The 18,056-nt window shown below is 35.4% G+C and overlaps 1 protein-coding gene across 1 annotated transcript in view; it reads left to right on the plus strand.

The window, feature by feature from the left end:
* sorcs3b (sortilin related VPS10 domain containing receptor 3b) overlaps positions 1-18,056 on the plus strand; it is a 122,584-nt gene that overhangs the window by 40,572 nt on the left and 63,956 nt on the right. The window contains exons 3-5 of the mRNA XM_056477327.1: positions 16,306-16,405; positions 16,497-16,655; positions 16,817-16,890. Of these exons, the coding sequence (XP_056333302.1) occupies positions 16,306-16,405; positions 16,497-16,655; positions 16,817-16,890 (333 nt within the window). The remainder of the gene's footprint in view (positions 1-16,305; positions 16,406-16,496; positions 16,656-16,816; positions 16,891-18,056) is intronic.

Below are 18,056 nucleotides of genomic sequence, written 5' to 3' on the forward strand. Positions count from 1 at the left end.
CATAAATTCATGTACGCAGAATTCTCTGTTGTACACTCTGTTGTACAGTATATAAGGTTTACCATCCCTCAATTGCTACACGATAAGAACTCAATATTTTTTACTCAGTAGTTTATAGTAAGAAGACAGGAACAATTTTCTAACAGCGGCAGGGAAAGGGCAGAGACATAAAGCTTGCCTTCCTCCAGTTGTAACTGGAGTGAACCTTTAACTGCTGACCCAGCCTGAATGAAATGATCTGATAACACTGAGATATTAGAGCTACGCTTCCAGCTCATTACAAATCAACACACATTCTTACATTAGCCACAAGTGCGTTTGTGGCGGGTACAGCCGACTATATAAATGGCAAAGATCTGGGCTGAAATTCAGCTGGGAAGCACTTTCACTGACCACTGCTGATATGCCCCATGGTGAAGTAGTTAATCCCTGTCTTCTCCTGGGACGTTCTGTACTCTGACCTGACTCTCTCTCTCTTTCTATCTCGGTGCATAGACAATAGAAAGAAAAGGACTGCAAGGTAGCTGTGTAATACATAGAGAAAGAAAGCACTGACTGTACATTCTGTCACCCCACTTTCTGTTTTCTATTGAAATTTGTGTCATGTATTTACATAAATTTCATATTGCATGTTTATATATATATACAGTATAGCAATACATTGAAAAAGTGAACTGAATTCAGCTCCCGCACAGTCCTGCTTTTTTACATTTTATTGTGCTGCTCTAACATGTATTACGAGTACTGTGCTGCAGGGATATATTCACAGATGAGCTTTATAGAAAATGTTTATTGACTGATATTATCATATAATCATATCGCTGCTGGTGTACCCTGGACAGAACCACCTGAAACACTTTAAAAGCCCCTGTCCTGAAGCATGAAAACATGGGCAGACTTCATAGTCCTAATACATTGCCATATTTTGAAATAACAGAGCATTTTTGTTGGCTGTTTTATTATCTGTTGTAAATATTGCTTAAAGTATGAGTAAAAAGACCTTTCAAAAGTACTTAAGAGTAGTGAGTAATACGCTGTAGAAAGCTGATGAATTTACATGTAATTTGTGGATGTGTGTAAACGTAACATTCTGTAGTGCATTTAGTCATCACTCAGCACGTCACAGTGGTAACGTCCACACAACGTCAAACTGTAACATCATTAGACATTGATATTTGGTAAATTTTAGGTTGGACATTTTCTAATCCCCATGGACAAGAAAAAATAAAGTAGTGACTGCAGGTTGAAGTAAAGTAGTGGAGTAAAAGTAGCAATACTGCACTAAAACTGTACTCAAGGCAAAGTAAAAGTACACATTTTAAAAACCACTTAGTAAATGACAATTACTGAGAAAAACTACTCAATCACAGTAGTTTGAGTATTTGTAATTTGTTACTTTACACCACTGCTTATAAGAGATTTATGTGCATGTACAGCTTGGGGAAGAATTGAGCTGAACCTGATTGGTACATGATCCAGTGTGATACCAAAACTGAATTAGTGAATCTCAAAAAAGCAAAAAAAAAACAAACGACAGTCGTTCTCAATACGTTGCATTGAAATTCATACAAATTTTACCCACAAACTGGTGCCTGACACTGCTATAAATACTCACTCACCTTCCTTCAACACAAATTCAACAACAATGTGAGTCATCACAGTGGCATGAACTGCCAATTACTCTGGCAATTGATTTACCTGCGGATGCCCGCAACACAACACTGAGAGTGCGACCTTCACTGCTGGGAAACACCCATGCATTCTCCAATTCACACAGCACGCCCAATTTACTTTATCCAATTCATCTATAACGTGTATCTTTGGACTGTGAAGGAAACCCACACAGACACGGGGAGAACATGCAAATTCCACACAGTGTGTATGTGACCCTCATTAAAGCCAAGAAAAAAGTAGTTTTTTTCTATAGATTTCTAAGATTTCTTTATAAAACATTCTACACAATGTAAAGAATATTCTGTGAAAATACAACAGTGATATCTTCATCTTAATTTCAAACATAGAAAATCCTGGAAAATCTAATTTAAAGAAAAGCTTATATTTAAAAATGCAACACATCTGAACCATAATTGTCCATTTTCAGTGATATATGAATAAAAATTATAAAACAGGTTTAATCACTATGATGTCGTTGTCCAAAAAGCATAAAAAAATACTATTAAACCTGTTGTGGTTGTAGAGCAGATTTATTTGTAAAATCAGAAGCAAACAATTTTCATAAACATGATATATATATATATATATTCTCCTTGCATTCACGTGGGTTTCCTCCGGGTGCTCCGGTTTCCCCCACAGTCCAAAGACATGCGGTACAGGTGAATTGGGTAGGCTAAATTGTCCGTAGTGTATGAGTGTATGTGTGAATGAGTGTGTGTGGATGTTTGGAAGGGTATCCGCTGCGCAAAAATGCCCTGGATAAGTTGGCGGTTCATTCCAAAAAGAGCCGAAAAGAAAAAGCCGAAAAGAAAAAGAATGAATACATATCTATATCTATATCTCTCTCTCTCTCTATATATATATATATATATATATATATATATATATATATATATATATATATATATATATATATATAAATATACAAAAACTCAAAACTCTTTCTGGGTTCTGAGATATAAATATGACATGATTCATGATAGTTAATATACTGCAGCATTTATTAACAAACAGTTGTAAACTAAATGCATACAGTACCGGCCTATAATAGCTACACTGCAATATTGTTAAAAACACTATAGTGTTTTCTTTTACTTTTATGTTTATGTTCTTTTAACTTGTTTTTTTATGTTTTAGCATTATTGGCAGAATACACAGATGATCGATATCTTAATATTTAGTACAAAAATGTTAATGAGTAAAACTTTCCTTCAGATTTCTCTACAGCTTCCTAGACTCTTGCTTATCATCCTCCAAAAATAACCCTCTATAGGACATTATTTTATCATTTGGGAAAATTCCAATGAGATTCATATCATTAGCTGTAAACAATCAGCTTTCTGTACTCTATCTAATAACCAAATTATTTTGCTGCATATAATTAAAATAAGCACTTTATCTTGACACATGTTGATTTTTTAACCAAAATGAGCTGAAATGTTGCTGGTAAAAGCAGAACAATCTACACAAAGTCGCAGCTCTCCTGTCGTTCAAGGGACTTTCATGCATGTGAGGAGATATTAAAGTCTGTTTACCATCTCTAATGGTAGAAAAGAAATTTATTAACAGAATGAGATGAAAATCAGGAGGTGTTTCTGTACCAAAAATAAACCCAGAGAAAATTGAAATCAGTGTTTAGGTTACAAACCTCCGATATCTTGTTTGCTCATAATAATGTAGTGTTGATAAAATCATTAATTCCAGTATTTGTCATGTTATAAATGGAAACTTGGTGTTGTACCCCAAACCCTGGATATTTAATCTGTCATTTACTGCAATAAACAGAAATGGCATATTTTTGTCATTTTTATGGCTACAACTTTGATGTTCTTTTTCTCAGAAACATATTATGTGCGGTTTCACAGAGAGCGTCACATATAGCAAAATGTTTTGGCGTTTCAACATAATAACAAATAAATTGCAGTTTTAATCAGTTACACATATTAATAAAAACAATCAAGTACTTTATGTTAACACATCAAAATAAGTGTAATTTTATAAAGCAAAACAAATGATTTTTAAACCAATTATTAGAAATGACTTTCAAACTTTTCATTTTCCCATCAATTTTGACTCCACATCAAATAGAACAATCATTTAGTCATTTATAAACCTTCGCTATTCACAAAACACTTTTTTCCTGTCTTTTACAAGCTGCTGGAAGCTGGTCGTAGTACTTGAGTATGCTTTTTTAAGTCTGAGATTAGACTGCTGCGGTGAATTTCTCTCTGGCTGTCTGAGAGGGCCTGTTTAAAAATTCCTTGCTCAACTGGGCCGTTTCTCACTTGAGCATTTCCAAACTATTTTATCCATTAAAATGGCTCCCAGTGAAATCTGCAGTTCACTGGATTAAAGTACCCTTTAATTAAATTTGAAAACCCGAGACCCTCAATTTTTTAGTGGCTAACTGGTCCTTCCTCAACTAATGTGCTTCATTTAGCTGCGTGCTTCTATGCTCAAGACCACAAAAATAAATTCAATTTTAAACAGGCTTGTTGCGATTAATGATTAATTGTGTGATGCTGGTGGATTATTATTTATTTTATCACAATTATTTAATGCAATCACAGTAATTGTGTGGTTTAAAATAGTGCTATCAAAATGAGCGAGATTTAAAAAGTAGCAAAATTAGTAAAAAACTAGACAAAAGTAATCATTATATTATTTTGAGCATAAATATACATTATATAATAGTACGCTAAGATTTCTTCATGAAATCTCACTAAGATTCCAGTTATTGGATCCAAAATTGAACAAAACTAGAAATATTCTATAAATAAATAAATATAGAGGCTTTAAAATCTGAAAATAATACTAAAAGGCATTATTAAAGATTGTGTATCGACAATAAATAATAAATAATATTACTCTTGTACTACACAAGTCTTTCTTTGCTTGTACAGTGGTCCCTCACTATAACACGGTTCACTTTTTGCGGTCTCGCGGTTTCATGGATTTTTTAGTGCAATTTGCACTACATTCTGCACTGTCAAAGGTACCCACGGAAGCACCCAAAAGGCAGGGGAAGATGCTAACTGTGGCACAAAAGAATTGGACTTCTGGACATACCACAGAAAGGTAGAAGTTATGCGAGTGTTTAAACCAGAGAGAAAAGTGAAAATGTTAATGCCTATCTGAGAAAATAGTGTAGTGGGGGTTTTACAGCCTTATAACATCTATAATAATTGTAAAAATAAAAAATAAAGTGGACTACTTTGCGGATTTTACCTATTGCAGACTATTTTTAGAATGTAACTCTAGCGATTAACGAGGGACCACTGTAGTCTTAAGTGTGATAGAGAGTTCTTTAAAAAACATAATCAAATCTTAATGTTTTCAAACTTTTTACCAGCAACATTAAATATATATTTACAGTATTAAAGTAAATAATCTGGGCCTATTTTGTTGTGTGGTTTACAATTAAAATGTACAAAAATAGCATTTAGACATACACTGCAAGTGTCATGAACAAATGAGAATATAATAGTAATGGGATTAATGATTTTGTGACACTTAAACATCAACATTAAATGTATGATTGTAACAGGACTAGTATTAATTATCGGACTGTTTTACAAAAATACTATTTAGGTTTTTCTTTCTAATGGGTTACTTGTTGTTCTTACTTTTTTGTGAAATTAACATTGTAAAAAAATTTTATATAAAAATTGCTACACCAACTTGTTTTCAGTCCTGTTATGTTAATATGACAATTACAGCTGCACAATATATCATTTCAGCATCGATATTGCTATGTGATCATTTGCAATGGTCCCATCGTGAGTAGGCATGGCATGATAACCGTTTTCAAGGTATACCACGGTTTGAAAAAGTCAAGGTTTTAAAACCGCAAAAAAATTCTGCTATACCATTCCTACGGTATATGTAGGGCTGCACGATTAATCGAAAAAAAGCGCAATCTCGATTCAACGCTACATGTGATCTTAATTCAGAATCTCTACGATTCAGCCAATTATATTTACAAGGTCAAGAGAGAAGTGTAAAGGTGGACACACAAATCGTTTCATTGTTTTACATGCGCTGCTCAGCAACATGGACACCTCTAAATCCGGTTAAAAGTGTCACATACTTTTATTGTATTATTGTGGACGCAAAATCACATGTGAGCTGACGCACTATTTGTTTACCTCAGAGAGGACGCGCGTGCATGCCATGTCTACTTTACTGAACAGAACCTGGATAGGCTGTGAATAACAGCTAATAAAGTTGTAAATAACGTTCAGTTTGTTGCACAGAGCGATCGTTTGTAAGCTGCGTCAAGCATTGCACGACAAGCATTTGATATGTTTTTTTCTTTCATGGCGAACACAAAGTGTTGTGCATGAAAATAAATGTTTACTGGGTCAGTATAACTACTCTAGCCTATATAATGTGGAGTATTCACCTTCATCTCTGCGTAGGAGCGGGGCAGCTATTTGAATAATTTTGGCTCGAGACTTCCAGTCTCATTCACTTCCATTCATTTTTTAGCGTTAAAAACAGCTTGTTCTGCTGCTTGATGTTGCAAAGTGACATTTGCTTGTTGTATTACTCTACTTTGTCTGTATAATCATGCAAACACTTGTTTGTAGAGCAATTAGTTTGACCGTTTTCTCTGTTTATTATTCCTAGTCATTCTACAATCGCAAAAACTCATTTTACTTTATTAAAAATGGTCTAATAATGTTGTCAATGACAAGCATATGTCTCAGACATAATAATTCAGATTTAGAATTATGAATAGTTGTATTCTGATGTCATCACTTTACTGTGAATTAATAAATAGTACAAATTTAAATCTGTTTAAATCCACCGTTCCAAGTCTATACAAAATTTAGCATTTTAACCAACAGCAAACACATAGGCCTATTATTATTATTGTTGTTTTACCATATATTTGACTAATAACAACATAATAGCCTTCTTGTATTAAACTTTTATTTTACATCTACAGAATCGTCAGAAAATCGTGATCTTAATTTTAAGCCACAAAAATCGTGATTCTCAATTTAGCCAGAATCGAGCAGCCCTAGGTATATGTAAGGTTTTTTTTACGTTTTGTTTTAAGTTTTTTAGGACAACAGTATCTCCAGCAGAAATGATATCCAAGATGCCGTTTTAATTTGTAATGAAATCTGTGTTTTTGGAACCTAATGTAAACAGCAGTCAATGAAAGTCAATGATTTAATATGAATTATTTAGGTTGACATGTTTACTGATCACAACTATTTTAAAAGTTTCATAAAATAAAATAGATTGTTTTCAAAGGGGCGGAAATAATTGTTGTTTTTTACCCAGACATTTAAAAAAAACATAATTTAGAACAGTAATCAAAATACCGTAAAACTGTAATACCCTAATACCATAAAACCATGATATACTGTATTTATCCAAGGTGATCATACCATCAGAATCTTATACCTGCCTAATCGCGAGTATACGCAATGTTGAGTCTCGATTTTAAGTTATCATTTCGTAAGTGTTTTTTAAGGCATGTGACTATGTGAGGGTTTTAAAAGCATTCAGGCATAAGAAACTGAATCATTTGTAACTTTGAAAAATTTATAACAAATAATATTGTGGAATTGTTTATAAAACGAAGACTATGCAGTGTTATTTTATATTTGACTGTTTAATCACTGTATACCTGAATACATTTCGACTCTTCAGAATACAATAAAATGCTGTTTATTTAATTAGCATATTTTCCTTTATTAAATGTATCTATGCTTGTAGATTGTTTATTATATTTTATGCACTCCCCTACAGAATCTTCCAAATCAAACTAAAATGATAGATTCTTTACAAACATTTATTCAACTCATCTAGTGAAATTGTATTCATATTAGGACTGGGTGATATGGCAAAAATCCAGTCTCAATAATTATTTTCCATGTTGAATGATAACAATATATATTTCGATATAAGTTGCTAATGCTTCCAGATTTAAAAGAGTATCCCAACAATGACTGAAGCCACAAAAATTAGAGGCTCCATTAAATGGTATAACATTTTCGTCCGATTAATTTGTCGGTAGCCGAAAATTTGGTATATCTCTAATTTCAACACACTTTTAGATTCCCATTGTTGCACATTTCTGCTGTGTGATTGGCTCTTAGATCAATATAGAGTAAAAAAGTCCAGAGCTTATCATTGTTATTGAAAATTTTATCGCTATTCGATATAATATCTTTTATCGGACTTGCCCAACATTCATTTTGTCCTTAATTTAATTTCAATATTAATGATTTAAGTTTTTGGAACAAAACTGTAATGATTAAAACTTAATTTAATGAATAATAAAACAACGTGTTATCAGTTTATTTACTTTCAGTGTAATAACTATAATTGTTTTAATTTAGTGAGTGCCGCTATGATCATTATCCACGTCCCAAAGCTGTGATTTACACACACAAAAACTCTGAGGTTTACCTGAAGGTAAACAGAAGTGAAGGAAAGAGTAATTGCAGCCACAAGCACAAAGCGATCATCATCAGTACAGCTGATATTTGGATGGACTTTTGTCCATTTTAATTAAAAGAATAATGAAAACAACGTTGCATTAATTAAACAGAATGTGGGAGATATGTAATATGACATCATCCTTTATCAACATGCCATCACTGCAAACATTCACACAAACACAGGCACACACACTCTCACACACACTGCAATCACCTTGAAGGAAGGCTTTGTTTAATTTCTTTTTGGCTGCGAGCCCTGATGAGATTTCCTCTCCTGGTGTGTGTCACTCAGAGAGGGAGGTCAGCTGGGGGGTTTACAGAAGAGGGGGAAAAATAAAAAAATAAAACAGAAAGCCATTATCAAAGTTCCACAAACAGAAATGGCATAAACAGGAAATGAGGAAGAGGAAAGTGGAGGAATGGAAGAACTGATGAGCGAGAAAGAAGGTGGAACAAAGAGAAAGACTGAGAGAGAGAAAGAGACAGTAGTTGGGGGAGGGATTGGCATCGTGTTATTAAAAGAGGTGAATGTTAAAGCTCAGCTTGCAGGCTGTAGTAAATGATGTCGGTAATAACAGTATGAATGATTAATGAATGTTGCTGTCGGCGGCATAAAACGAGGAAAAAAAATATGAAGACAAATCACGGCTCATTCAGAGGAGCCAGTTAATCACGCTCTCCTGTGTTTTAAAATAAAGATACATGCTCTAAAAAGTATCCAGTCTGCCCGTGCAATTGTTCAATCGCACAACGCACACATACCCAGGTGGATTAGTCCTGCAAGGAGGAGTAATGTCCTCTCGAGTACAGTGCAGGTCTGGAGAGAAAGGGAGGAGGGCTGACCGGACCAGAAACGTCAGGAGCTTTTTAGGGCAGCCACTCAGCGAGGGTTCGAGGGTTCTCAGAAAACTCTCTTCCTCTTCAGCGGCTTACGCAACCCAAATAACCTCAACAGCTCGCAACAGCCGTGTAATTGTATCCAGTGGTAAAAGTGTCAGGGTACGAGCACTCTCGGCGCATTCGGTGGAGGAGATAATGCTTCAGACGACACATACACGTGTGCCTCTCCAGCGGCTCATGGCGTAACTGTCTGCCTTAAAACCATTAGCGTTATTATACTTGTAAGAGTTCGGCAGACTCTCCTGTTAGCTGTCGTACCTCCTCCAGAAGAGACGGTGTTAATGAGTTATGTTGGAAAGGAGACATGCGCATACACAACAGCTTTAGTTAATTATGCCAACAAGTTGTGAAAATCTCAGATGTGGCGCGCCAAGCTTGACACATCGAGTTCTAGAGCTCCTGTGGGCGACGCAGGTTCCAACACAGCCCTGTCAACCCTTTATTGTAGATGTCTAATGAAAATGGCGAAGGCTGTGTCCACATGTCTGAGTTATTTTGTGTTTTCGTCCAAACCAGCTGTGGACGATCTACTAGATATTTTGTACACTTGGTTTTTGTTTCTGTTCTGCTGTCCTAATCTATTCACCCTCAAGCTATCCTCAATGTCTATGACTGTTTTATTTCAGTCCTTTTAGTCGGAGTTGTTTTAAATCCTGGGTCTTCCATGCTGAATAGTGCTGTTGGATAGTGGCTTTTATTTTGAAGCTTCTAAAAGTGCATAAATCCATCGTAAAAATAACCCATATGCCACTAGGGGGTTAGCACATGTCTTGTGAAGTGGATCGAAGGGTTTTTTTGTCAGAGAAGTATGTCAAATACAAACATTTATAAATATAAAGTATACAAATACTCTGGTGGCTGCCGAATGAATGTTATTTTGCGTTTGATGGATACGATGTAAGACCGGAAGAAATATGTACAAAGAATAGTAAGAGTAATATACTGTATAATGTAATACGTTAACGCCAACTCAACTATTTTACTTGTTTGTCATCGACTTCTGTGATAAACAAACTGAGTGGTATGTGTTTCCTGTGAGACGTGATGTTTTATAAACAAATTTCGGGAGGAGCACACGCAGAAGTTTCAGTATCAAATACGTCATTGACAATTATTCTATTATCAAATCAGTTCTTGACCAAACCCCTATATATACCAAAGCTGTCTTACGACTTTAGCATCCCTCCACCACCCCATCACCTCACCTCTTAAGCATTACAATCCCGGGGGGAGCGTTCTGGGGCCCGGCTAGATACTTCGCTCGAATCCCAATTCCTCTCTGTTTCCTGATAAGAGGAATAACTCGAGTTTGGGTGATTTCCCCGAGCTCAGAGCCCTCTACCCGGACAGCACGCCAAATACGCTTTATTCTGAAACTGTTGCAAGTGTGAACTCGTGAAATATCTAATCCTGGAGCATCAACTATGAATGCATCTTTTGTCATATACATTAGTGATTCATTCATTCATTTTCCTTCAGCTTAGTCTCTTTATTCATTAGGGGTCGCCACAGCAGAATGAACCACCAACTTATCTAGCATATGTTTTATGCAGCGGATGCCCCTCCGGCTGCAACCCAGTGCTGGAAAACACCCATACACTACGGCCAATTTAGTTTATTCAATTCACTTATAATAATAATAATGCGTTTTATTGAAAGGCGCCTTTCTAGACACTCAAGGTCACCGTACAGGACAGCTAGAACAATCAGTTTAAATAAAAACACAATAAAAGTCAATAGGATACAATACAAATTTTGAAAAATGCAGTCGGGTTAAAGAGAATAAGCTGTTCTTAACAGATGTGTTTTGAGTTTGGACTTAAATTGTGAAAGAGAGACTAAATTACGGAGATCAGGAGGAAGTGAATTCCAAAGCTGAGGAGCAGAGTGGCTGAAGGCTCAACTTCCCATGGTGACAAGACAGACAAAGGGAACAGTGAGGTGAATGGAAGAAGACCTGAGTTTTGGAGAAGGTGTGGCGATATGAACAAGATTAGTAAGGTATGGAAGAGCAAGATTGTGGATGACTTTAAAAGTGAGAAGAAGTATTTTATAATTAATAAAAAAAAAAAAAACATGGGAAGCCAGTGAAGCTGTTGTAGAATGGGTGTGATGTGAGAGATAGAGGGTTTTTTTGTGATAATACGACTGCAGGGTTTTGTACCAGTTGTAATTTATGAGGAGTTTTATTGGGAAGGCCTAACAGAAGGGAATTACAGAAGTCAAAATGGGATGTGACTAAACTATGAACAAAAATGGCAGCTGAATAAGGTGTGAGGGAAGGACGTAAACGATTTATATTTCGAAGGTGGAAATAAGCGGACCGGGTGACATTATTAACATGTGCAGTGAATGAAAGTGTGCTGTCGAAGATGACCCCCAGACTCTTAACCTGAAGGGAGGGGGTAATGACAGAATCATCTGTGGGAATAGAAAAGTTATGCGATTTGTTCAAAGTAGATCGTGTACCTATGAGTAGAAGTTCGGTTTTATTGTCATTTAATTTCAGGAAGTTTGAAGTAAACCAGGATTTGATGTCTGCAAAGCAGTTAGTAAGGGATGAAGGTGTAAGTTTGAGGTTGGGTTTGGTTGATAGGTAGAGCTGGGTAGATAGGTAGATACTGCATGCCTTTGGACTGAGGGGGAAACCGAAGCACCTGGATGAAACCCACGCCAACATGGGGAGAACATGCAAACTCCACACAGAAAAGCCAACTGATCCAGCCGGGGCTCAAACCAGTGACCTTCTTGCTGTGAGGCGACAGTGCTAATCACTGAGCCACTATGCCGCCCTATGTTAGTGATTGGAGATTATAAATTATAAAAATAAAATATGTTTTCTTACAAAAACACATCCATCTGCTTCATAAGACATGCATTAACCCCCTGCCGGCATATGGGTGAGTTTGATTTCTAATTTATACTCTTTTGAAAACTTCAAAATAAAAGCTACTATCCATTATACGGCATGTGGAAGAGCCAGAATAAAATTAAAAACTACTTAGAAGGAGTTCGACTGCCAGAAAAAGTAATAGACACAGAGGATGGCTTGAGGGTGAGTAAATTATGAGGTAATTTTCATTTTTGAGTGAACTATTGCTTTAAGATAGGCTAACCAGCTACTGCTCTGCAAGCAGTGTTCACACTTGGCAGACTTGGTTTGATTAAGAATGAACATTTAAAGAATTGCTTTGGTTCATTTGAATAAGTGTTAACACTCTGGTGCAGTTTAACCAAAATATCAACACAACACAGACCAAAGACAGCTAAATGAACCAAAACAGGACATGATGTCACAAGGTTTGACTGTAAAAAAAGACTTATATTACGCTTATACTGTATGTGTTTTCTTGTCATAATAGTGATGCTGTTCATTACAGGAAAATAATCAGTAATGCATCTTCTAGCTAATTTCAGTTGTCTGTGACTCAAAAATTCTGGACACTGTTTTGTTTTCATCTGATTAAAAAAGGTTTGTAGAAGTTGCACAATATATTGTTTCAATATATTAAATACATCACAATCTACAAGATCTGAAAAGTTGAGTTTGTATTATAATTTTTCATTTTTCAATAATAAATAATATTAATAAATGATAAATTGCATGATTTGTAACTTTAAAAATGATTAACTTTATTTAATTATTTTTATCTTTAATATTTAATAACTGTACCTGAATACTGACAGAGTCTGAAAATTATAACATTTATTTTTTAATCTTTATTTTTTATTATCTTTCTGCTAGATTTTTTCCAGCATCGTGCAGCCCTAGTTTGTATGCACATCCTATGGCTTATGTAAACATATCACTTGGTTAATTTGTTTGCTGGGCACACGGCATAAATTTGAATGCTCAGTAATATCAAAGTCCCTTTAATCACCATATTGACAGTTACACTTTTCCCCATTCAAAAATATACAAGTGACATGTCTTGTGTATTCAATAGTCTTATGTCATGACAAAATATATGTCATAAATCAGTATAGTCTGTATGTTATCACTTATTGCTATGTCTTGAAGTTCAAGTCTTAAAATGACAGTGTGTGATCATGAAGTGAACCAACCATAAATATATCTTACTCTTTTCCAAAATCAAACAAAAAGTGTTTAGGGGTAGCTTAAATAATATACCAGTGCTCTTTGGGTAAGGGATTCATCAGAATAACCAGCAAAAATCAGTCCAACGCACTCGGAAAATGTGGAAAAATGATTAAAAAGCCATGTCAATAAAGTTTTTTTTTTTTCTTCAACATTTTTCGAGTGCATTGGACTGATTTTTGCTGTTTAAATCATATTCTTGTTTGGTCTGAAGTGTGAACACACCCTGAAACAATAAAGATGTTGTGTAACAAAATCACCAGGTACTATGCTATGTCTAATCACTCAGAGAAAAAGTTTAAAAGCAACAGAAAACCTGTTTCATTATCACAGCATTAAGTGGATGCAGACACTCCTCTGAGCCCCTCACAGAACAGAGCAGATGCAGAGAGAGACCTGCGGCAGGAGAGCAAGACCTCGCTCTCATAGGGCAGTACCACAGAGTCCTGGAAATGTGTCCAAGAAAATTGATTAATTTGGGGTAAAACAATATGTATAAGATGTGTATAAATATGCAAAAAGTCACTGAATATATATTTGTAATAAGTTGGCAACACTGCAGTCCACTTGCATCACTACAGTATTAGTGTTAAAAGTTACAACTTAAGGATGTATAAGAAACCACATTTATTAAGTAGAACTCAGATGCCCAAAATAGGCACTCAAAGATATTGAAAATATGGCCACAGACAGGAAGGAGACCAATTTGAAATGTCAGTGGTACAAAATGCTGCTCCTCCTATCTGTATATTCAACATTGCATATTTTAACATCAACATGTTACCTTTGCAGTTTGCACAGATATTTTAGGTGACACAAAAATTACATGACACAAGAGGCCTATTGTGTTTCACCTGGTTGAGATGTGCAGCACAGCTCTTTTTTGTGTTTTCACAACAAATGCTGGTTTATTCCTAGTTTGAAATAAAGTATCTATGTGTATTTATTAAAGTTATGTATTTTTACCACTTCATAAAACAATTCACAAATTCATAAAAATGTGAGACTTCAATCTACCATTTGTAAGGTGTAAAAGAATCCCTGGTCTAGGGCAGAACAGGATCGTAAGTAATACATTAAGAGTGTGGGGGAAAAAATAAGGAATTGGGAGGTAAAAGGCAAATTTTTGTCCCCCATCATGCCAATACAAGGAAATTTAGAATTTCAACCTGGAATTATGGATGAGGGTTTTACATTGTGGAGAGATGCTGGTACAGTATAACCACTATAAAAGATTAATTCGAAAAGGAGGTATTTTTATCATTTGAACAGCTGAAAACTAAATATAAATTGCCCCCAAATAACATATTGTCCCTGGATTTTAATGAGGCAACCCTAGATGTTTGGCAGAAAGATCTGGGATGCTTAATCGATAGACACTTGGACACACATTTGGCAGTATGCAGGCAATATATCAATCTGTAATAGAACTAAAAAACAACAGTTCAAACTTGTGCATCATCTTCAAATTACCCCGTCAAATAGACAAACGTTTAATTCCAATTATTCTCCATTCTGTTTAAAGTGCAGAGTTGAAGAAGGTGATTTTAGGCATTGTATTTGGAACTGTATATATATATATATATATATATATATATATATATATATATATATATATATATTAAAGGCTATTGGGTACAGATTTGTAGGAGATTAAGTCTTATATTTAATACAATTTGTGACTTCGACTCTCATCATTTTTCTTAGGTCTTGTTGATAATAATTTGAAGAGTGCAACAAACTGGAAATTGTTTAACATTTTTACCTATGCTGCCTGTAAGAGTACATTTCTTAAATGGATATCTGATAAACCACCGACTGTATGTAATGGCATAATGTAATATTTGATCTTATGTCATTGGAATATATTACCTGCTGGTCAAGGGGAAAAATCTATACTTTTGATCAGAAATGACCTATTTTCTTCAGTACATAGGTCCCAGGATCTTGTTTGTTGCTAGATCAGATACAATTGCCGGAAGTTAACGAGAATTATTTATATTATTTATTAAATTTCCCATTTATTGTATTTTATTAACGTCTACCCCCACCCCAACCTTAAACCCAACCATCACAGTAACGTAAAAACAGTATTTGTATAGAGTATTATTTATGCTATCTAGTAAATTACCCAATAAATTGCATTTTTTAACGCCCACCCCAACCCTAAACCCAACCATCACAGTACTGTAAAAATATACAGTGTCCAGAAAAATTCTGCTAAAATTGATGTGTATATCGCACTTCCGGCTGGATGCATCTGATCTAGATTTTACCCAGGATCTTAGTTACTTTTTTGCAAAACCTTAGATCACCATAAACCTTGGTTAATTTATGTATTCTTCTATTATTCTTATTATTGCTTTGTGCATTTATGATGAGAAATTTGTTGGTTGTAATCTGTGGTTATTGTTCTGTTGTTTTGTTAAAATAACTGCAAAAAAAAAAAAAATTGGTGGCTTGAGTGAGTCAGTAGCTACGTTTCCATCCACCTATTTTTATGCGCATTTTGGATATACACATAAAAACTGGTTGATGTAAACGCCAAGATGTGCATAAATTTAGAAAATGTGCATAAAACATTTACGCATAACTGAGTAGGATAAACTTTTTATTCAATAAGAAAAGCTGCGCATAAACTACAATGGAAACACTTTGAGCGAACAAATTCCAGTATGTGCATTAAAAAAGTCATGTGATTTTGTTATAAGAGATCATGTGATGATAAAAATGTGCGTGAATAGACAAACCAGCAGGTTGAGCACATTGTAAAACATCTGAAATGTATTAATGACATTTGTGTATGACTTTTAAGTCATTTATTAAATGACTTAAATGAAAAAATTAAATGAAAATAAGGATTCACGCAGCTTCTCCTACCCCAGCAAATTCCATTTTTACTGTTGATATTTGGCACCAGATAATCAGGAAGTGACGATTTTGTTCTGTTTGACTCATTGGATGGAAACGCTGCTTTATTTGCACGTCTTTTATGTGATAATCCAATCTTGCGCAAAAAGTTAATTCACATTTTTAGATGGAAACATAGCTAGTGACACACCAAAAAACGCAACCAAAACCTGAGTTAAAGTTATTAAATTTTTTCTTATGCAACAATTCACAATAAAACTAAATCATTTCATGACTGACCTTTGCATGAATTCGTAGGTCAGTAGATTTCGGGACGACGTACGAGAAGCTGACGGATAAAGTGATGATCAGAACGATGCTGAGCTATCTGTACGTCTGTCCGACCAATAAGAGAAAGGTGAGTGTCTTCAAAACGCATCAAAGATACGGACGCATAAAGCAAATATCCAGCTAATAAAATTCATGCTCCCACTCTTTCTTGTCCTCAGATCCTGATTTTATCCGATCCGGAGGTGGAAAGTAGTTTACTTATCAGTTCTGACGAAGGAGCCTCGTTTCAAAAGTTCAATATTAACTTCTACATCATGAGTCTTCTGTTTCACCCTACGCAGGAGAATTGGATACTGGCCTATAGCCACGATCAGAGGGTATACACACACACACACACATGCTCGCACAGCCTCAAGAGGGCCTGCTGAACAATTAAAAGCAGATAATGTGGATAATTAAGTGTGAGCGAGATAATTACCTTTGTTGGCTGTAGTTAGGGATCTTAAAGTGAATGTGTCTATTTCTCTTTTGGCTGTAGCTCTACAGCTCTGTGGACTTCGGGAAGAAGTGGATTCTTGTTCACGAGCGAGTAACTCCAGGGCGATTTTACTGGTACGACACACACATACATACACACAGTCATTTTTTTTTACCGATCATCAATCTCATATAACACGCCTACAGTGCAATTTCACACTGAAAATTAATCTGACTGCAAGAATACACCTGCACACACACACACTCACACACAATCACATACTGAAAATTAATCCAATATTAAACCCACTCTCTACATCCACTGACACTGATAAACTTACAAACACACACACACACACACACACAGTATATGTCTCTTTCCCTTTTTTCTTTCTATCTATCTATCTCGCTGTCATGTCACTTCTCTCTCCCCAGTGCTTCATATTCCCGTACGTGTGGAATTTTGATCAGGCTTTATATTTTAATCCCATCAGTGTGAGTTTGTGTGTTTGTGTGTGGGGTGCATCAGAATAACTGGTTGCCTGTCACATGCTCGATGAGCTGTGGAGACAACACGTCTTCACCTCTGGGTTTAACATCCTTGTGCACACACACATTTTTCTATATCCCTTCAAATATATGTATAATACATCTTTGCTTTGCTGCTTTATACAGCAACACACACACATACACTATTCTGTTTGTGCCCTGCTGTTTCAGGGACGGTGAGTACAAAAGGAGAAAATGGAAAAGTTTAACCTTAAACTGTAATAGGTCTCTGTATCAGGCCGGGTTTGAGATGAACGTTTAACCCTCTTCAATTATTTAAGCCTGATCTGAACGTCGGATGGATTGAGAGATGTTTTAATCTCAGACAGACAATTGAAGGAGATTTAAACAAGTGCTTCCATCTTGGACTGAGATAGATGTTTAAAAGGGTCTTGAACTGCTTATTTTCCTTTTACATTTTGTTCGGTCCTTTGAAGTCCACTTATTGTTTGACGCACACTCTTACATACTTATTAAGAGGTTTACGTCAATAAAATCATCATTTAGACGTAATGCACTATTTTCTGTCCTGTTCTGACCCCCTCATCAGAACTCATCAGTTGATTAGTTGTAGTGAATTGTAATGTGCTTCTAAATGTTCTAATGTTTGAAAGGACAGCGTTGTGCAAACCAATGTAAACTTCTGCATGCGTGTTTGACAGCCTACATTCTTCATAGACAAACTTTGCTGTAATTTAGGTTAAAAACACTTTATGCTAACCTTACTGATAACAAGCGATCTGAAATAACAG

This window comes from Danio aesculapii, chromosome 17, assembly GCF_903798145.1.
Source record: "Danio aesculapii chromosome 17, fDanAes4.1, whole genome shotgun sequence".
Lineage (NCBI taxonomy): Eukaryota > Metazoa > Chordata > Actinopteri > Cypriniformes > Danionidae > Danio > Danio aesculapii.